We start from the raw sequence: 21,867 nt of genomic DNA on the forward strand, positions 1-21,867 counted from the left end.
AAACTTATGCAACTAATTATATCCTACCAGTATAAACAGTATCAAAGAGAAATATTGTTTTCTGAACAGCTCAGGCCATCTCTTTTTCAGAATGTCAGTTAAGACTAAAAGTAATACAAAATCCTTATGACAGTTGAAGATGAAACCCAGAGTTAAATTTGCAACAAATCTAGAATTCCCCTTTGATCAGTTGAAGGTTATGTCACGGTATTTGTTCTACATTCTTATCAAATCAACCAAAAAGAATCCAAGTAAACAACAAGAACAAAAAAAGAAATCCTATGACATCCCAAGACAATGCTTTCAAAAAGTTACAGCATCACAGCATTTTAACATATGTGCCCATGTTAAGCATGCACATACTCCGTGTGTATGTGATGTGGTGTGGCATAAATATTTTACTAGCAGGAGTTTAAGTTACTGACTCATTACTCACAAATGGTATGAATGTTCTTTTCTGATTTTATAAGTGTTCATATTTTAAGTGTTCCTAAATGATTAAGAACAGAAGACTGTGGTATTTGAAAAGCAGTTTTTCAAAAACTTGCAGCAAAGATCTTAGATTTTCACCAGGGCTTCTATGTAACGAGCTACTGAGGTACACATAAGGGAGCCAAGAAACATGTAATTTATGGCTCTACAACCCAGCATAATCATATTGAAGTCAAAGGCCTATGCTCAGGAGCAAATACCCAATCTAGTAGCAGAAGTTTGCAGAACAGCTGTCTTTCCCAGCATTTTGCAAGTTTATATTTACAAATAAACTAACAAATTGACTTCTGAATGTAGGTCACAACACTCATTCCTCAGGTGGCTGGCCTATTTTTTTTCCTTATTCAAAAGGGCAAAAAGCAAAAAAAGAGAGAGCATGCTACGCACAATTCTCAGCACTAAAGTGTTTTCCCTATGGAAATGAGAAATGAAAATATCACTGCAGAGATGGTTTCTCATTGGTTAACAGTGCTGAAGTCCTCATTCTTTATTTCAAAAACAAACAGGGAAAACCTAAATAAATTTATTTATCTTAAATGTTAAATTGAAACTCTAAAAACAAACAGGTTATTTCAACTTGCGTATCAGTGAGCTTCATTTCAGGAGACCAACAATCTAGATCAAGTCTTACAGCCGATAGCCCATTCCTGTAACAGAAACAGCAGATCTAAAGGGCTCTACTGATCAAGAACAGTTTAGCAAAGGTAGGAGCAGACATCTCAGCCACACACTTAGTAATGTCCTTGGAACTCTAAGTTACTTGAGTGTTTCAAGACTTTCAGATAGGTTTGTCTTTTTTTTGTTTTTGATTTCTCTAAGAAAATACATTTTCTAAGATGCAGTTGTGGTTGGATCAGGTGGCTAGAAAGAAATGAACCCGCAACCCTAAAAATACTATATAAATATTTGTGGTCATTAATTCAGAATGATATAAAAACACTAAAATAACTTTTAGAGTGGCAACCAAGCTGGACAAACTGACATCCAATGGAACCTGAAGCGTCCACTTAAAATGCACCTTAAAAACAGGGAGTTGTAGCAGTGACAGATTCTTAAAGATAGTATTATTACTAGGTGCCTTTATATTACAATAATGTTTCAAGCTCTTTCACACAGATCTGCTCAGATAAAAGATATAATGTTGGCATTTATGGCTGCCAAAATTGCCATTTGCAATTAAAAATTAAAACTGGCACTCCTTCTATGCAGGCAATTATCTAAACGCAGCTGGCGATCTTCCTTGTTTACAGTGCTGCTGTGTCATGACTTCACTCTGTTTGGAAAAATTTTTTTTTGGAAGGTTTAAACTTCTCAACTTTATTTCCCTCCTGAATTTTATTTGTTTTAATTTTCATCATGCTCTCAGAGAGAAAGGTCCAAAGCTACAATTATAGATTTTATATGGCAACTTAGGATAGTGCAGTAAGACAATTCTCAGCAAATACTTCAGTGGTTTTCCACATTAAGTACTACCTATTCCACAGGATACAGGAGTCAGCTGTTAAGAACCCAAATAGCAAAATGTACCAAATAAATGCCCTCCAAGAAGAAAGTTCTATTTGTAAGTGTAGATTTTCACAGTGAAATAATAGAGTAAGCAGCTGTACTGAGTGGACAAAAATCCTTTTACTGAACAAAATAAAACATCAAGTATATTTCTACTGTTTATCATCTATAGCAATTTTGATCTGCTAAGTAAATCTATCCATGAAGTATCTCATTAATCACACTGCCATGTTCTTGGCAAAATATTTTTTCAGCTATAAAAACTGTTATTAAAGTAGGGTTTGGGGATTCCCCTGCTGCTGGGAGAAGAGTATTCTTTGTGTTATCAAACAGAGCTTTTAGGAAATAGTTGCTTTTTCACCAAATCTGCTGTAACCAGTACTTTGACTCTAGCAAGTACCATGGAAAAGACAGTTACGTACAGCATACCTGTTAAACCTTCCATTTTATTCAAGATACATTTTCTATGGGCAAACACAGAAATATCTTGGATAATACTGAAGATCAATTCTCTCCAGCTTAATGATAATAAAATCCATCATACTCTATCTGTAATTTATTGCAACATTTTCATCCAGGACTATGATCCATTGCAATGATCCCATGCTAGAGGCTGCACTGCATGCTGTATTGCATGTCCCAATCGGCCACCCAAAAGGGCTTTAAAGTTGGGCCCTTCTCCTGACTATTACCAAACCCCGTAACACCAAAGGTGCTCATTGTTGATAAGCAAAGGAATACCACAGACCGTGGAGACGGATACTTTGATAAGTTTCATGGTGCAGTGGCAATAATGCTCTTTAAAGAGCAGTGCAACAGCATATGTATTTTAGTCACACGCTCTTTCAGAGTGAGGATAGAGTGCTCACCCAAAAGGAGGAGTTACTTGCTAAAACAAAAAGCACAGAAGCGACAAATATCAGAGAAGCAAGATGAGCAAACTGTTAATTCAAAGTTGACCAAGTTGTTCAGCTGTTACCAAGCCCTGGCCGAAGGACACCTCCGGCGCTGGGGCAGAAGCTCCTGCAGCTACAGGTGGGGGCTCCCCGGTCCCGGCTACCGGCAGGAGGTCCGCAGCCGTGGAGCGCTGCCCGTTTGCGTTGAGCACCACGGCAACACCGCGTCCATCAACAGCAGCCCCGCAGCACCGAAGGGGAAACGCGCGTGGGAGCGGCCCGCGGGTGGCAGAGCCGCTGCCCCGCGCCCCGCGCAGGCGGAGGCCGGGCGCGCCCCGGGCAGGCGGCCGCGGCACGGCGCAGCGGGACGGCACGGCCCGCTCAAACTGCGCGGGTCTCCGGCAACGCGCCACGGTCAGCCGCCCGCACCGGCCCCCTCGCCCCGAGGCCGCGGGGACGGGCGCTGCGGGGAGCCTCCCACCGCGGGGGGCCAGGGACGCGCGCTCCCGGCGCGGCCCGCACCGGGCTTTTTCCGCGGGATGAACGGGGCCGCCACCCCCCCACACACACACACACACCGGCCCCGCAGCCGGACCCCGCGCGGATTTCCACGCGGCCGCGGGCGCCCCCGCGCTGCATCCGCCCGGGCGCTTGAGGCGTGACGCGGAGCGATGCTCGGGGAGCGCGGGGCAGCACGAGGAGGAGGAGGAGGAAGGGGGCCCGCCGCGCCGCGCCGCGGCGGCTCTGCCCGCCTGCGAGCCCGCGGACAGGCGCGGCCGGCGCCGCGGGGGACGGGACGGGACGGGGCGGACGGGGCGGCCGTACTCACACGAAGGCGTGGTAGATGAAGGCCCAGCCGCGGGGCCGCTCCAGCACGTTGTACAGGTAGTTCTGCAGCCGGCGGTACTTGGCGTTTCTCCGGCAGCTCTGCCCGCTGCTGTACGACAGCGGCTTCCCCAGCAGGCTCATGCGGGCTCCGTGCTTGCCGCGGCGGCCCTCCCGCAGCCCGCCGCCGCCGGCCGGGGCGGCCGCGCCGCCGGTGCCCAGCAGCAGCAGGCCGTCCCCTCGGGCCGCCGCGTTCCCCAGCGCCCGGCCCCGGCCCGACTCCACGTCCTTCATGCCCGCCGCCGGGCGCCCCGCCGCGCCGCTTTTCACCCAGAGCCCCGCGGAGCCGCCCTCCTCGCCGCCGCCGTGGTTGCGGGGCATGGCATCACCCCGGGCGCCGGGGCGGGCGCCGGGGCAGCGGCGGAGCAGGGCGCGGGCGGCGGCGGCCAGGCACGCCGCGGCGGCGGGCCGCAGCGGGCAGCGGAGCGGCGGCGGGCGGGGGCCGAGGGTCTCCGGGCGGCGCCCGCGGGGCGGGGGGGCGCGGGCCACTTTGCTCGCCCGGCGCCGCGGGCCGGGCTGCGGCAGCTTCGCGGGGGGCCGCGGCGCGGGCGGCGGCGCCCCCCCGGGCGCGCCTTCCGCCGGGGCGGCGGCGCCCCGCGCCCCGCCGCTGGCCGGGGGCCGCCGGCCCCGCAGCGCCGCGCCGCGGGGCCCGGGCGAGCGGCGGCGAGAGGCGCTGGACGGGGCGGCGGGAGGGCAGCGGGGAGCGCCGGGGAGCGGCGAGGAGGGCGGGCAGGAGCCGGCGGCGGCGCGGCGGGGGGAGCTCTGCGCGCCGGGGCTCGGGCAGTACCTTTCGCTGCCCCCGCCCTCCCGCGGCGCTTCGCCCGGCCGGGCGAGCTGTTGCTCCGGCTCCCGGCGGCGAAAGTCGGCGAGTAGCGCGCCCCGGGGGGACGCGAGCCCGGCTGCTCCCCGGGGGTGCAGACGGCCGCGGCAGCGGCAGGGCGAGCGGCGGGCAGGACGCGGCTGCCGCGGGCTACGCGCGCTCCCAGGAGATGTCCATGTAAGTCCGCGAAAGTAACAAAAGTGCTGTAAGTCTCAGCGGCGGCGGCGGCAGCGCGCGGGGAGCTCGGCGGGCGGCGGGGAGCCCGGGCCGGCCCCGGGCGGGGGTACGGCGGGCCAGCAGACGGGAAGTCCCCCGGCGTTGCACAGTCTGACTCGCCGCTCTGGCGCTTCCTCCGTGCCCCGGCAGCTGCGCGGCCCCGGCCCCGCGCGGCGGCGAGCGAGTAAATCCCAGCGACAGCGGCAGCGGCGGGGAGCAGCCCTCCCTCCCGGGCTCGCCAGCTCCCACCGGGCGCCCGGCGGCCCCAGCCCCGGCGAGGTGCGGTCAGGCAGCAGTGGTGCCGACGCTCGCTGCGCGCAGGAAAACAAAGCTCCCCCTGCTGAGGACGGGCGTCTAACTCCCCGGCGCATCAAGGTGAGTTTGCAAAAAAAAAAAAAAAAAACCACTTAAAAAACCCCACCTCAAAATAATAATAGAAAATCCTCCGCAGCGCCGGCCGCTCCGCCAGGCGCGCCCGGAGCCGGCGGGGCGCAGCGGGAGCCGCGCGGGCTTTGGGCGCTGTTTATTGCCGGAGCTCGGCGGTCGCCCCCCCCCCCCGGCGCCCCCCCGCGCCCGGGAGCCGCGTGCCGCCGGCCGCCGCCTCACGTGACGCCGCGGCCCGGCTCCCGGGGCCGCCCCGCCCCGTGGCCCCCGCGCGGGGGGGGCCCGCCGCCGCCGCCGCCGGGGCGCGCGGGGGGAGCGCGCGCGCGCGGGGCGCCCGCAGGTGGCGGCGGCGCGGGGCTGCGCTCCCCCCGCCGGGCCCCCCCGGCCCAGCGGCGCGGCCACTTGGAGCACTAAGGAACCAGTGAAGTTTGGGGTTTCCTCAGCTAGCGCCCCCGGGGCCGCGGCCCGCCCGCCCGCTTCTGGCGGATACGCGCAGCCCCGACTTTCAAAGAAACCCGCAAGTGAGCGGCAAGGGCGCTGCTGCGCTCCGGCTGCGGGCGCTGACTCGCGAGGGGCTGAGGACACGTGGCACTGGTGTTTCCATCAGCAGCGCTTGTTGACTGCTGCGGTGCCTCCGGAGCCCCTCGATCGGTTGTCTTTAAACAAAGAATTTTAGCTTCCTCCTTTCTTCTTTGCTCTTCCTCCTCTAACGCAAACAGCTGCAAACAGGAACTTTCTAACGTGAATCCCGGCGGGTTCACACTCATGATAAGGGATGGCAGAAACAGCACACATGTCAAAACAAATGTTAAATAGTTGGTGCAAGTATCCACAGCAACCCCATTAATATTTTAAGCTTTCCAGTAGCCCATATCTACTCCTCTTTCTTTGAATTGGAAATCGAGTTAATTAATCCTTCATTTACGACTTGTTTGCATTTCTCTGTTTTGATATGCAAGTGTTTATAGTCTTTTCAATTTTCTCATCCTCAAGTACCCATTTAGAGCAAAATATGTATAGAATGTCTTTTGAAGTTAGTTGTGTCGCAGTCACTATGCTTAGATTTGTACTGTGCTGGCTTTAGTCACTTGAGGAAAATATTTGAGGATTGGTACTCAAATTCCCAAAAGCAAAAATGTGGAGTTAAGCTGCGAGCACACACTCCAGCCACTCATTGGGTTTGCCCGCACTGTAAGGCCCCAGTCCCACACACACTTGCCCAGGAGCTTCATGTAGTGGCCGTGGCTGGGCGATCCGATCTCCAGTGGACTCCTTATAGTGGTGCAACGAAACACAGGCATCACTGTTGGCAGGATCGAGGCTTTAAACTGGGAACTAGGGACAATAAACCATGAAAACTACAGAACTCTTGTTCCTGATGCACTTTTTGTTATCTCCAAAGAAATATTGTTATAATTCTGTGCCCTCTAGTGGTGCTTAAAGTCATCTATTAATTTAAATAATAGTGAGGAAGACAGTTTGTGAGCACGAATAGTAGGCTGATATTGGAATGTAGCCATACATGCAAAGACACCTAGAAGCATACAAATATAATCCTGTTAGTGATGAATTAAGTATTTTATTTTACTGTGTGTGAACAAAAGCGTTTTTCCATTATCTTTTATTAAATAATGCTGGAAAAAGTATGCATCATGAAAAGATTGATGGCAATTAATGAAGTCCTTACTTGTTAGCATGTCAGATAATCAGAGCGTGATATATCAGTCAAACACTGAGTAGATGGTTAGCATTCAAATGCAGCTAATACCCCTGTATTAGGCAGAAGACATATGTTACATAAAAAGTTCTAGTGGTCCTCTAAGTATTAATGCAGTTCTTAATGCCAAATAAGGGTCTATATTTGTAAGACAACAGATTTCCTCTCTAGTTTGGCTTCTGACTCTATAATATCTTCAGAGATGAGTCATGTGAAATTCTAGCATGCCCTCAAAGAGTGGCATCGTCCTGGGTTCAGGTGTCAGTAACAGGATCTACTTGACGTAATGGCCAGCGCAAGAACTTTCCAAGGAATCTGGACTTAGAGAAAGCCTGCAGGTGTACTACACCCCCCCTACAGGTGGGACAAGGAAAGGTCTACAAGGCAACTAGGGAGTAGCCATTGCTATGCTTTATTGCTTCTGGCAACAACATACTCTTCCAAAATCATATATCACAGTTTTTAAGATCATGTTGCATTATTCCAAATGTATACATCAAATGTTATATATCTTGATTTATGGAAAGACCACCTGATATATCTAACTTTTTCTGGACAATTACAAAATGTTGCATATGTTTAGGATTTTCAAGGTTTTCTTTCCAATATGTTACTTGGGATCATGTTGTCTGAAATCAGTGTTTCTGGGTTCCACTTGAATAAAAGAGAGGAAATTATTTAAGTAGTACTGATATTCTCTAATTCCTGTATTGATGATAGAATATGTTTCCACAACAATATGCAAATTTCTCTTTTAAAGACATTTACTAACTGAAATTTTGGGGCTAGGAGTACTAGAAGTTAAAGCAGGCCTTCACAAGGGCTAAATTTGCACTTAAGGTATTTATTCCTGTTAAGGTATTTAACAGGAATACACAAAAGGGCTGATGTGATCATAACACAGGGCTGGCTGTAGCTAAATTAATGGAAGAAAAACCTTGTTAAACTGTTAAGAATGGTTGAGCTGGAAGGCTGTAGCCAGAATTCAGGCTGCCAGGTTCACAGTCTCTCCCTGGGCAGCTCCATCAGGTATGAGCTAGAGTCTGTCCCACTCAAGGCAAATTTACCTAAGCATGTAGTTGCCTAAAGTCACAGTTAGATGCTTAGTGAGTTATTCAAAGTCTGCTGTGTGCCTGTCTGCATCTTTTGGTACCTTAATGTTTTTGAAAAATCTGTCTCTTTGTGCCTCAGTTTCATATCTGTCACTGAGGGTGGTAGCAACTCATTCTTGGAGGTGTCGCCAGCATAAATACATTGAACATTGTAAGACACAGTGCTACAAAAAAAGGAATAGTACAAATCACATACATGTAGTGGCTGTTTTACCCAGAAAGGCAGCTGGAGTGCTAGCTGGAGGGCCTTGGTAACTATGGTTTGCCAAGGTCAGTTTACCATGGTATCATGTTTTAAGTTCATTTAAGTTCCCTGTGAATAAGCTATTTTTGTGTTACATAATACTGTGAGATATCACATACACTCTAGTTTTGCATCTCTTTGTAAGATTTTGACCTTTCTGTCTAATTATATGGAGGAGGGGATGCATATAACTATTCCTGAAGCCAAGCATATGACAGTCAGGAATAAGTTTTTGAATCAATTAGATGTTATGAAAAATTCATTTGGTATGTGCAACTGTCGTGTGCCTTGTGATATATGGCTTGCATCTCCAGGAAACCCCAAATGAATCATCATTATTGCATAATAAAACATCAGCAAAATGGCAAACAAGGTGAAGACCATGGCAGGATGCATATTACAAGCGTCTAGCCAGTGCATGCAACACACTAGCAGCTGTAGCAGGACTCTGAGTTTATCATGTTGGAGTATTTTTCTGCAAGCTTCTTTCCATAGAAATGAAAGAATCAAGACTATGAGTAGCACGAGGCATTGTGTGCACAGACAGTGCAGAAAGCACTGCCCAGCCTCCCCTGCACCTCCATCAGGACAGCCCTCAACCTTGGCCTGGATCCCTTTAAGTACTGACCTCACTGTTAGACAAGGTTGATAATTCTGAGGAAGTCCTGTCTCCGCAAAGAGCTGTATTGAGATGGGGCTATAAACACTTGGGGTTACTACCAGCTCAGGCCACCTTTTAATCCAAGCAGAGGAAGCAAATGGCTCACTCTTTCGATACCTGTTCCCTTTGCCCCCTTGGCCGGAGGTATGCCAGAAGTAGCTCTGGCTGGCTTAGTACATCTGTAAAAACGAGGACTAGTTCCCAAACTGGCTGGAGAGAGCCCTGCACTCTGCCCCTTTGGCTTCCTCTGCCAGGAGCAGGCTGCGCTGGCCCCGCTTGGTAGGACAGTTTGGCCTCCTGCCCTTGCTGCACCACACTCGGGGCAGCAGTTCCTGGCCTTGCTTTCCATGCAAAATGCTCATTTTGCTTCCTGACATCTAGTATTTCCTCTTACTCTTATCAGATATTCATTCCTGATAAGAGAATGAATTGATTATATTAATTCCTACTTAACTAAGTATCTAAACAGCACTCCCTGTTAATAAGGCATGGCTGTCTGTTCAGTCATGTTCAGCCCCCAACACTCTCTCCATAATTGCTCTCCTGCTCTTCTTTTTTACTTTCCGTTTTGTTTTTTTGTTTTTTTTTTTGAGGGGCGGAAGGGGGTTCTATTATTTTGTGGTACTTTTCTTCCCTCCTTCCAAACTGTCCTTAGTCTGTGATTCAGCTATCTGAGCAAACAATCTTGTGCCAGAACAAGACCATATGTCTTCAATAGTGGCAACTCTGCCACAGTAGCAGGATCTGCTCCATAGATCTTTCCCACTCTGTAATCTAGTGACACCAAAGCATTTGCTCCATTTTGAAGAAAAGACATGAGTCTATGCTGTGAACAGCAAAACAGTTTACCATACAAGACCTGAAATATAATACAATATGAAATATTTTTTTGAATTAAAAAGTTTCATTTCTCAAAATAGATTTTTTGAAATATATTCCCCCAAATACATACCAGTTTTCAGGTAAGCATGTCACTCAAAAGTGTTAGTGTTTAATGCAGTCTTTTGTAGCCAAACACAGTCTCTAAGTAAGAAAGTGAAATGTAGAACCTTAGGATATTTTCTTCAAAATCATTTATTATCAAGGAGAAGAATACAACTTGGCTAGCATGCAAGTAGTCAGTTCCTTCCAGCAGGCATGGTAACAAGTCACAGTAGACCTACAGGAAATCTAGTAAGGTCAAAATATTGACAGATATGTAGGTAAAACAGACAGAAACCTCAAAAAAAAAATCCCAAGTAAAAAAATTCCCTAAACTAAACAAAACTTAATTTCAAACTTGAAGCATGCCGGAAATCCTTGGGCCTTAGTAATGGCTATGTAGGCATTCAGCAGGAAGACATTCTTTTGGGGGGTTTGCAAAGTATGAGACAAGTAAAGATTTCTGTTTTGGATTTGTTTCTGGTTTCTTTGGATATGGAGGAAATATTCTGTGTAAACTCAACTTGATCTTTGAGTTATCAAAGATCACACAATGTCTTTGTTTAGACATTATTAAGACACAACAATGCATAGTCTTAGTTTATGTGATAGGTCATCTAGAGATGTTTGCCTGTAACTGGAAGAAGCTGGTATATGATATTTTGATATACCTCATTATGACCTTTTTCTTTAGAGTATAGTGACCTTCATTATTTGCCAAACATAAAACTTTTGGCAATTTCCTCCTTCCCCTTCCCCTCAGATTTCTTCCATTTGAACTGTAGGAGCTGTGGTTTTGAAAATTCCTATGTTGTTGTGGCCTAATCCTTAAGACATTGAAATTTTTTGACATGAATATTTCGGAATTGCTTAAATTTTTTCTTTAGAAAATACCTAGAAGCCCATCAGTCTACAGTTGAACCAGCTGAACCATACTTGCACAGGCTACACCTTTCTCCCCATACCTTGCCTGAGAGATTGATCAACAAAATGTGTAACATGGTATCATTGCTTTCTCTTAAACTAAGCTAAGAAGTGACATTATGCCTTTCTCTTATACCTTCCTCTTTTAAGTGAAAAATTAAGAGAAAGAGCACCTATCAAAGATGTGGGAGACCAGGATTAAGAGATCTCCCCCAACCCTACATTTCTCAGATCCCCGACAGTGTCTTCATCACGAGGCTCTTCTTACTCTGTAAGAAAATCTAGCTGTGCGTATCATAACAGTTCTTACTGGGTGCCTCATTCCTTTCTCTTGAACATGACTATTTTGCATGAAATATTTAGAGATACCAGAGGGTCAGTTATCAAAAGGATTGTAAATAAAATTCTCCTACACAGAAAAATACTTTTAACTCCAAATGTCTCTAGATGAGGGAGACATGCTCATCCTTGCTCTCTCTAGCCCAAATGAATCTAAGAAAAGAGTAATATGGAGAGAGTCAACTGATTCAGGTGCTTGTACGTCAGAGTGCTTTCACTTCGGAAACACTAAACGTTTTTGTGTGTTGCTCATGGGAAGCGGAGCAGCACGAGGCAACAGGGAGAGCTGAAGCCACAGAGCTGTTGAGTAGGTGCTGCTGGCAGCGTGGCTCCTCTCGAGCGAGGGACGTGAGGGAAGACACGCTCTGCCGGCTTCTGGCCCCTTCAGCGGGCTGCTTGCTCCGTGCCCTGGCGTCTGTGACTCCTATACACAGGCTCCTATATGCCTCATGCATTATTGAGATGGCCTAGTTCCTAATATAGCAGCCTGGTTTCTGCCATCAGAATAGGAGCACAAATTTTAGGGGCTAAAACACAGAGTTTCACGGTATCTAAACTCTTGTAAATCTAGGAGTGATTTAGTATTCTCAAATGGTCGTCAGCTGTTCATCTTGCATGCAAATGCTGCTGTGTCTTAGGCTTTATTCGTAGCATAAATACTGGACTCAAAACTAGATGACTGTACTGCGTATAGTCTGAAGGTCTATTCTTTCTGAAGGAATATGCTTTCTGAATTAGATGATCAGTCATGAACCTAACATATTCTGCAGGTGTATTTTAAAAAAGAAAAATTACTGTGATTCTCCATTAAAAAATTATAAAAATATATGGCCTTTTTAATTTTGTGCCTGTTCAAATAATTTGACAGCATCATGATCCTCAGAGAATTTGAGGAAGACCTCGATGCCCTCTCAGTTACCCAAGTGACATAACTATAACCTGCTCATAAACTAGGGGTATCACAGAACTCTGGAACAGATATAAACTCTGAAAGTATATAAATCCATTACTATATTAGAAAACAACTACCTGTTGGAAAGCTTTTGCATTTTAAATTCCTTCTAAGACAAATAAGAATTACATACTTAAGGCTCTTCCTTTCTGCTGCTGCATTCCTACTGACTTCAGTGGGATTTATTCCTATCATTAGGTAAAACATAAAAGCAGAGGGGAAAATGTCTAAGGTCAGTAGGACCCTCAAATGCTCCTGTTTTATTGGATGAGTAATCAAATTCAATGGGAGCTGCTGGAACTATAACACACCAGAAAGGAATTACTTAGGCTTCTACTTGCATAGTTAGGCACTTAACTTTAGTCACCCATGTTTTTAAATCTCACCCTAAAGTGAGCTCTTTAAAAACTTGCATCAGGAGAATATTAAAGAAAAAAGCAAGAAAGCTAAAGTTAAAAGGAATACAAACGCTCTAGTGAGGCTGGTGAGGCTCTAGTGAGACAGCAACAATAATGAGACAAAGTTTGCAACAACAGGTAGGCGAGAATCATAAAAATGGGGAGTAAGATATTTGTAGAGAATAGGGTTTTTTCCAAGCAGCTTAAAGGGATGATCTAACAGCTCTCTTCCTAGGAAAGGCTGGAAGTAGCTATTTTATTTAAAAGGAAGAATGAAAAAGAAGGTGTTGTGTGTCTGATGCTAACTTGTATTATGTCTCCACATACATCATTGCCTGCAAGGAGGCATATGAGCCAAAAAGGATTTTTAATATCCTTGTGGGGTTAGGGAGAGGACAGTCAAATGCTAGAGGCCAAATTTACTAGAGGAGCACTTACATGAGAAACAAGATGTACAAATATGGATATAAGGCAAAAAAGCCAACCTTTTACCTTGAGGGTGGTCAGACACTGGCACAGGTGCCCACAGAGGTTGTAGAATCTCCAACCTTGGGTTTTTTCAAAACTCAGCAGGCCCCAAGCAACCTGGCTTAACTCAGAGGTTAGCTGGGCTTGGGACAGGCTGGAATAGCTGACCTCGAGAAGGTCCTTCCAACCTAAATTATTTGATGATTCTAAATAACCCAGGGAAATGAATACTTCATGACCTATTCCGTGAAATAAAAACCCTTTGATAAGTTTGACCTGGTCAATACTGTAAGGACATATAAGCATCTGTCACTGCTGGTATCCTGCCCCTGCTGCCAAATCACCAGCCATAGGTGCTGGGGGCACAGAGTTGAAAGGGTAGCAGAGGTTTGATGTATTAGCTCCTCTGATTGCTTCTCCAAAAAAAGGGGATAGTTCACAGAGATGAGAGAATGAACCAAGAGAGATGTCATACCACATTTGCCTCTAAGTGTAACTGCAAGGAATGGCACAGATTTCAGTGCTTGTCCTGTCCTCGCTGTGGATCCCAGGGTCCTGCAGGCCAGTACTGCCCTTCTCCAGCCCTCTCTCCTGTAGTGAAAATCCTTCCTTTTCTCATCTCTTTCTTTTCCCCATGAGATGGCTTGAACTTGGTTGAAATTTTACAGCAGGATTTTTCTGTGTGGAGAGGCTTAGTTACAAACCTTTTTTTTCCCCCAAATAAAAAGGCAGCATTTCAAAATTGGTATTTTTTAAAAGGGAGTGGTGATTTCAGTTGCCCTACATGAGGGACCATTTTAAGAAAGTGTTGAGTGCTTCTGGTTTGAAAATCAAGTTTCCATTAGCATTTCCCTATTTGAACATTGACATCTCTAGTCATTTCTGAAACTCTTGATCTGACTTTGCCTCTGGTTAATAGGACATTCACATTAAAACCATTTAGGTCGTTTAATTTAAGCAGGAGTCAAATTCTGCCTCTATTTTGTTATTCTGCCTGAAGATTGTTATTCTGCAAGGAGTTTCATTGGTTCCAACTGGGGAGAAGAGGAAAATACAGCTCAAGTTCATGATGCCATAAATCCTTGGAACGAAAATTAAACAATATTATTAGCAACTTTCAGCAGGGTTTAAAATGTCGAAACTTAACCTTGCCATGTGGATCCCTATCACTTAACTTTAATGAGTAACCAGTAGCAGGAGAGTTTCCTATATCATGTGTGTGGTAGCTGCTGAAGAGAGATATGACATATTATCTAGACTGTTTTATAGAAGCAGCTATCTTATCCCTGCAATAAAGAGAGAAACTAGAAATTTAAATCCTTATCTTCTAAAAGGTGAACTGTAAAACTATGGTTCCAAAATGATTTTTACAGTACAAAGATTATGTACTGGAACCGAAACTCTTACACATTTCAAAAAGAAACAATGGCCTAGAAGATAATTATGGGTGATAAATAAAAACAACAGACTACCTTCATAACTCAGTTGAAAATGGTTATCACCATTATTCTACTTTCCTTATATTAGATTCTGATAGCAAGATTAATTTTTTTCTCAGAAGGTTTCAGTGGAGCAGAAATGAGAAATGGTTGAAAGCTTAGAGATGAGTGTTTTGGAACATTTCACAGAGCACATTGTCTGAGGCCATAAACGTACAACTTAAAATATCTGATTGAAGTTGTTCTTTCCATTCACTGTCTCTTTCCATATTTAAATCCATACCAATAAGAATACCTCTCTGTTTCCAGAGCTAATCTGTATGCTTGAGTAGTGTAACAGGTGAGGTAGTTTCCTGCTAAAGCAAATGAGCCCCAGAAAGTAACAAACATTTTTTGTTCACTTCTGTTCAATGGATGATGAATTTCTGACTGAGAGGGGAGCAGTGGCAATGCTTACGATAACTTCAGAAGAGTAATTTTACTTCAGAACCCAAGTATCATTGATTAAGGTCTTATCCCCAGTTACCAAACAAACTTTTTTTTTCCTTTAATATGATATTTGGCAGTCTGTTTCGTATATTGCCTTTGGCTGAAGAGACCTACTGAAGGCACTGGGGCTTAAAGGACCACGCTAGTTAGCAGTAAGGAGTTCCACCGCGTAACCTTACCTCCTCTTGCACGACTATTTGCTCTCCACTGAGCCGGTGTGTTTTCCTTCTAAGGCCCGGGACCGGGCCGGGGCGGCCGCCCGCGCTCGGGGCCCGGCGGTGCCCGGCGCCCTCGGCAGGGGGCACTGGCGGCCCGCGGCGGCCGCGCCGGGCGGTACCGCCCGCACCCCCGCGCAGGCGGCCGCCCCCGGCGCGGGCAGCGCAGCGCAGCGCGGCGCAGCGAGCGAGCGAGCGAGCGGGGGCTCCGCCGGCTGCGCTGCCCGCGGACCTGCCGCTCTCACTGCTGGCCCCGCACGTGCGGTGCCTTCAGTCAGTGCTCTTAATCTGCCAGCTGATTTCAAGGAAACTACATGCAATCGCTCAGGACAATCCCCCCCTCAAAAAAAAAAAACAAACAAAAAACAAAAAAAAACAAGGAAAATACGTGCAATCAGTCAGGAACACCCCCCCCCCCAAAAAAAAAAAAAAATCCAAAAGCATTGTTCCCCATCCTTCCCTCTTCGAAGTCATCATGACTGTGATGGGACTTGTGGTTTTTTGCATTTTATGCATTTTATGCATCTACTTTAACACTGTCCCTCCTCAAATGTGCATCCCTATGATTAAGTACTTCTATGCCAGCTCATACAATGTTGTAAAAATGTTGCCAGTCATGAACTATTCCCTGGAGAGAGTGGAGAGTTAAAGCAGTAGCCACATTAAAAGTACTCCAAAGCATTTAGTTTTTGGACAGCGCAATCCCTCTTAATAAGAATTTCCAAAATCTTAAGTTATTTCTAGAATCTTGTGAGCATGTTAAATTTATGCAGGTAGCCCTGGTAAATGATCTCTACATTGCTTTTCTGTTTCTTTTTGAGGTGTTTTATGTGTTTCTGGAGTACCATTTTGTTATTGTATCTTAAATGTTTTACAACAGTCTGAAGTTAAATATACCTTTTTCAATAACTGTTACAAGTCATTACATATTAAGAGGATTAAGCTTTGCAGGAACAACTGCTGAATGAAGTTTGTGTAATTAATACTCATCTAAACGAGGGTAGTTAAGATGTTGGTCCGGATTCTGTTCCCTGTTGTGTCTGTACTAGCGTCAGTAGAATGACATCAGTAATGAATACTTGAATACTGCTCATTATTTTTGGTTATTTTAGGTTTTTGTATAGCACATGTGCTTCTCTAGTTAAAAAGAAAGAGAGTAAGGAAAGAGTAGTGCCATGTTTTTGTATTTTCTGACTCTTTATTTGCTAGTACCTGTTTAAGAATTATGAAAAATAATATATGTTTTTACATATTTGACTCATTTGCATATATTCTCTGACAGTTTTTCTATTTATTTTCAGGAAGCTGTGCATCTATTTAAAAATTTGGCAATTTGGTGCAGTCATGTGCTGGCTATTCAACAATTGCAAGTGAGACTTGAAATTTTGAAAAGAAATGCTCAGTCCTGTAATTTTGGGCTTCAAGCAACTAGGGAGTAACGTATTTTCTAGCGGGGAAGGGTACACTTATCTTTATTGACAAGAAGCATATCTCTTGAGCGCAGAGAGGCATGCTGTTTGACAGTTCCTCTTCACCTGCCCACTGATGATGATTCATATCAAGAAGGAAGAGGAAGTAAGCGGGGAAAAAAAATAAAGGAGGTGCAGGATCAGTAGCTCCATGAGTTCCTCCGAGCTACATCAGAAAAGATGAACTGTTGCAATAGTTACCATGGCTGCGCTGCTCTGTTTACTTCATGCAAGATCCAATAACACCTAACTTTTCTATATTGTTTTAATTACTTCCCATCGGAGAACATTTCCAGACTTTCGCTTTTTTGAAGCCAAATTCTGTCCCTGGCTTTAAGTCTTCTCAAACTGATTACTGCAATGTTTTATTCATTAACATGTGCACTGTTTAAAAGCAGCTGAAAGGGAGGCAGCAGAGCAGTGGAGTTCTGGCTGGTGTTAGGCTGTGGAAACACAAAATCCTACGCATTTTCCAGGCTATGCTTATCAGCTGTCAAACTAGTGCATTCGATCAGATGCTTACAGTTACTTAAAATGAAATTGGCGGTTTACAGATTTCATAAAAGACATGTAACTGTAGGTAAGCAAGCTGTTTTGAATTACAAGTTTAATATTTACATTTAGTCCCCTTTCTCCCGCATTGCCTGTAGTCCTCATACTCCAAAATGATATAAAGAAGACCAGCCTCATCTATTTGTAGTTATTTTAAATGCAGGTTACCTAACCACATTTATGCCAGTAGCATATAGGAAATATACTCCTCCTAGATTTTGACTTTTAAACTGTGGATAACTATACTATTTACCCCAATCACCAGAAGTATGCGTCTGCTTTTGGAGCAACACTGCAAAGACAAAACAATTCCACAGGTATTCCACATTTTGTCTCCCTGAGTACTGTGTTTTTCCTTGACTTCTGGTGCAGTTATTTCAGCGATGTGTTACAGAACTTTGAAATAATAAAATGCTTAATAACATATTTAATATTCTTTTATGACACAAAATAAATATACCTTTCCATGATTGGTGCAAGTAGTGATTCTCCCACTGTACCATCTTTAAATTTTTTTCTTATTGCTTTGCATCCTGAAAAGTTCCACTGCCTAAGTGATCTTCTGGTACTGAATGGCATTTATTTTTTTAAATTTAAATAGAGAGCTTCATGCCAATTATTATCTCTTTTAAAAAATTGTTCTTCTAGTGTTATTTGTAAAAACTAACTTGTATATGCAAACGGTCTTGAGATCCATGATCCGTGCATGCAACCAATGGTTTCTAAGGTCAGCATAAGCAGTGTTTACATGCATGCTATTCACCACCTAAACCAGCCTGTAACCCTGTAACAAGTCTTTAGCAGGCATGACCATCTTGTGTTGACCATTTTAGGCCCTTAATCTTGAAGAAGTAATAATTGCTTAGAGGCATGGATTTTTTTCACTCCCAGCTACACGATGAAGAAATTTCAATATCACATATCAATATTATATAAATAAATGGTGTAATGCTAGTAGAATATTTCATTTGATTCTTTCCTCATCACACATACTGTCAAAAACTATTTGAAATGTGTTTAGCAGGAGGAAACAGATGAATGCCGGGTGAGTGGAACAGGATCAGATGATACACGAAGGACAAGGTCCTAAATGGCCCTTCTGGAGCTGAGAGAAGCCCCAAGGAGCTTCCCCTTCCTCCTCCCAGCTCTGCTCCCCCATTCAGAGGGCAGATGCTTTCTGAGCAGGCAGAAAAGCAAAGATGACACCTTCAGGAAATATCAGGAAGGGCGCATAATTAGAAGTGTCCTACCCAGTCTTCTGATTTTCAGTAATTTTGTGAACAGCGTCCAGCGTCTATCATGCTGCCCTTTAGTGTATTCAGGATTCTGCCTGACTTTCAGAAAACTTCAGGGGGGTGACATTGTAATGTGGTACTCATTTTAGACATGATGTCGCTTTTTAAAGGCATGCAGAGCACGACATGATTAGACCTGGTACTTTACTATGATATGAGATCATCAGGTTTATCAGGAGGCAGCATCAATATAGATATTTGCCTGAGAAAAGATTTCCTCTGCAATATATTTATTAACAATTTATGATGTAGGTTTTACAAAATTTTAATAAACAAGAGAAAGGTTTGCACTGATATTAAATAATTTTTCTACTGGGGCTGTAAGCCTTCTTTAGTTTTATTGGGAAAGCATATGTCTGAGCTAGTTATTTAGCTCAGAGAAGTGCAGTCTTTGTGATTTTTATTTTGATTTTTATGAAAACTCCCTTAATTTTAACTTCTATAATTAATTGCTCCATACTTCTCTAGGCAATGGAACACATTGCAGGGAAGACTTCAAATATGCAACACCTCCTCTTTCCTAAGTTAGTTGGGGGATAGCATTTAAAAGGAACTGAAAACCTTGGCCGGTATTGTCTTAGGACCTCAGCTTTAGAGTGAAAGTGCTTTTATGGAATGAGGTAACAGGAAAAACTAATTCTTGGATTGGGAAAAGGGGAGACATCTTGAGGAACTGTCAGAAAGAAGATTTTTTTCTAATTTAACTGTTGCTGATTTATCTTGAATGTGCAGTGTATGGAGGATACTACAGAAAATCCATTAGTTTGGCAGGAGGTCAATATTCTCTTATCAGCATAGCCAACAATCTTCCTGAGCAAATCTGGGGAAATTACATGACATGGCTAAGCCTCAGTTTCCAAACACTAAAATCAGAGTAATAATTTGTTACTTCATGATGGTGTTATAATGATAGCCCTCTCAACTTTTTGAAGGCTGGTGCTCTGCTGCCTGAGATGGTTTAAAAGCCCATAATTAAACATGTCTGCTCTTCATTAGTATTGAAAAGCAATGTGGTTTGCTTATCACCTCCATCGGTTGCCACAGATGGAGCGGAACTGGCTCGCAGTTGGGAGAACTCTGACACGATCAGATGTTGCTTAGTAAGTGAGATGTTTTGTACATTTGTCACTATGTAAAATGCATCTATTTTAATGCCTGACTAAGAGTAAAAAATTTAAACCACAAGGGTAAATCAGTTAAATGCTCTTATTCCTGTACCAGCTATTCATTTCTAATGGAACATTTTGTAGCATGTTGTTATATTGCTCCACCGTACTGACAAATGTGTTATTATACGCAACCAATCAAAATCTGACTCAGTTACCCTGCAGATATTTTTAAAACCCCTTAAAAATTTTAATCATGAAGTATTAGAATACCACTTTTAAAAAACCCTAATTTAAACATACGAGTGGAAATAGCAAGATGACAAGGAGTGGATTAAACACGTATGGAAACCAAGTTATGCTGCTGTTTTATTGTGAAAGGCAATGAAGTACAATACTCTGAGTGCACGCTCGTGTGAATGGTGTTCCTCTCTCCTTCACTTAACGCTGACATTCCCTTCCCCGTTCCACCAAAGCAATTTATCTGCTTATTGACTAGTTTAATATAATGCTTGAAAGACTACAAGCAGTTAGTTGATATGTGAGCAAGTCTCCACTGCAAGAGAGAGTTGATGCAGTCTGTCTGCAAAAGAGCTGTTTGCAGAGTGAGAGGCCAGAAACTAGCTTTCTTCTGCTTTGGTTGCCTGAAGTTATGTGCTAAATCCAAATTCTTACCAATAGCAAGGCAATGTCAACTTTTAACATTTCAACAGGAACTACTGGATATCCAGCACCTCTGACTATTCAGCCAGCTGAGAATATGCACTTGGATGCACATTTCTGGCTGTTGCTGGTTGGAACGGTACTGGGATACAAGATTCTTATTATTTTGGAGCTATTATTGAGCCCTTATTTTTATTCCAAATCACAAACCACAGCTGATGTATAGCATAATATAAAGTACATAGAACCTTTTTCTTAAAAAAATTACCTCATTTCATGTTTATTTTTTTCCCTACTAAGCTAGCTAAGGTTATTGGCATTCTTTACTTTGCCAGTAATTACATTATGAGAGAAGGGTGATTTTAGAGATTTCTGAGCACAAACCTGTCAGTCCAATTGGATATTACTCCAGCTTCTCATTTCTGGAGATCTTGCTTTAAATCTAGTCAGTACAATCATCCTTACTGCGGGTTATTGGTATTGTTCTGGTAAAACTGCATAGTATTACAAATCAGAACGGAACATGGAATGAGTTGTATTTAGGCATGGTTTGTAGCTGCTCCCCCACCCTTTGCTCCAGTGAGCCTTGTCATTAGAGAAGGATTACTGAAATCAGAGTTCAACTACATTTACAATGTCGTGTGGGAAATATTTCGAATACCATTGTGTTGTTATAGCTCTGCTATGACATAGCAGGGCTGCTATAATCAGCAACTCATATAGAAGTCTGCTGTTTGTTCTTCAGGTATTCTTCACTATAGTACTGTAAACTTCTCAAACAAGTGGATTTTAACTACACCGCCCAACTGGTATAAATTCCACTCACCAAAAAAAGCAAAATAAAAAAGATAGACATCCATTTCACTTGCTCTGTTATTTTTTTATTGTGTTTTATAAAGGTTGCTTAAATCATTGATGCAAGAGTTTGTGTGCTTGTATTATAATAGTATAAACACTGTCAAAAGCATGTTTACTTAGCTAGGTTATTGGGGAAAATAGTGAAAGGAAAGAAATTGGCCATATGCTTCATAATGAACAGAAACCAAGGAAAACATAGAAATTATCTCAATTTGTTTATATATGTTGTTCTTTATAACACATTTTAAATCATTCTGTTTTTTTCCATTGGTAAGCTGATACTCAGCCTGAAGCTATGCTATTCTGGGGACAGAACCATAAAGACTCACTTTTTAAGCCATCACCATGCAGGCCTGGATTTATCCCACCTCCCAGTGTTTAGGGATTTTCAGCAAGTTCTGAGTATCTGCCTTTTCTCTGAAAATACTACTGCTGAAGCAAGAGAGACAACATGGGCTACCACCTTTTTAACCTGTGGGAAGCATGCAAGTTGATTTCTTGTTTTTATATGTTGCACATAGGGCTATGCACTGTTGGCTTTAGGTGTAGGTCTAGGCAAAATCACAATATCACAGAGAACATCTACATCCTGTTTATCTCATATTGTTGGCTGCAGTCTGAGCTGGACCGTGCTGACTTAGTAGTCAGAGCAGCATCCCCGAAAAGGCTTGGGAGCAGGCAATCATGCAGCTACGTAAACTGGTGCTCGGGGCGCTCTGTGACTGCCCGCATCCTCCTGCTCCTCGCTGCCATGTGGCCAAGGAGCCAGGGAGTGGGGTCTGCCTGCGAAGACCTGTCCCTTTGCCAGCTCTGGAAAGTGTCATCCTGCCATCCCAAAGCTTTAGA

General features: G+C 44.3%; 1 protein-coding gene and 1 long non-coding RNA gene across 4 annotated transcripts in view; one reads left to right on the forward strand and one right to left on the reverse strand.

Annotated features, from left to right (window-relative positions):
- The window catches only part of KCNQ5 (potassium voltage-gated channel subfamily Q member 5), a 300,644-nt gene extending 296,544 nt beyond the window's left edge, over positions 1-4,100 (reverse strand). Inside the window, exon 1 of the mRNA XM_067294111.1 lies at positions 3,724-4,100. Coding sequence (XP_067150212.1) covers positions 3,724-4,100 — 377 coding nt within the window. The remainder of the gene's footprint in view (positions 1-3,723) is intronic.
- LOC136991598 (uncharacterized) lies at positions 3,700-21,022 on the forward strand. 3 transcript variants are annotated; one of them, XR_010883808.1, is made up of 3 exons: positions 3,700-3,779; positions 4,966-5,190; positions 16,380-21,022. It is a non-coding gene; the product is annotated as an uncharacterized lncRNA (long non-coding RNA). The 3 variants fall into 3 exon arrangements; XR_010883807.1 differs by lacking the exon at positions 3,700-3,779 and adding an exon at positions 4,499-4,776; XR_010883806.1 differs by lacking the exon at positions 3,700-3,779 and having other exon boundaries at positions 4,499-5,190.
- The last annotated feature ends 845 nt before the right edge of the window (positions 21,023-21,867 follow it).

This window comes from Apteryx mantelli, chromosome 3, assembly GCF_036417845.1.
Source record: "Apteryx mantelli isolate bAptMan1 chromosome 3, bAptMan1.hap1, whole genome shotgun sequence".
NCBI classification, from domain to species: Eukaryota; Metazoa; Chordata; class Aves; order Apterygiformes; family Apterygidae; genus Apteryx; species Apteryx mantelli.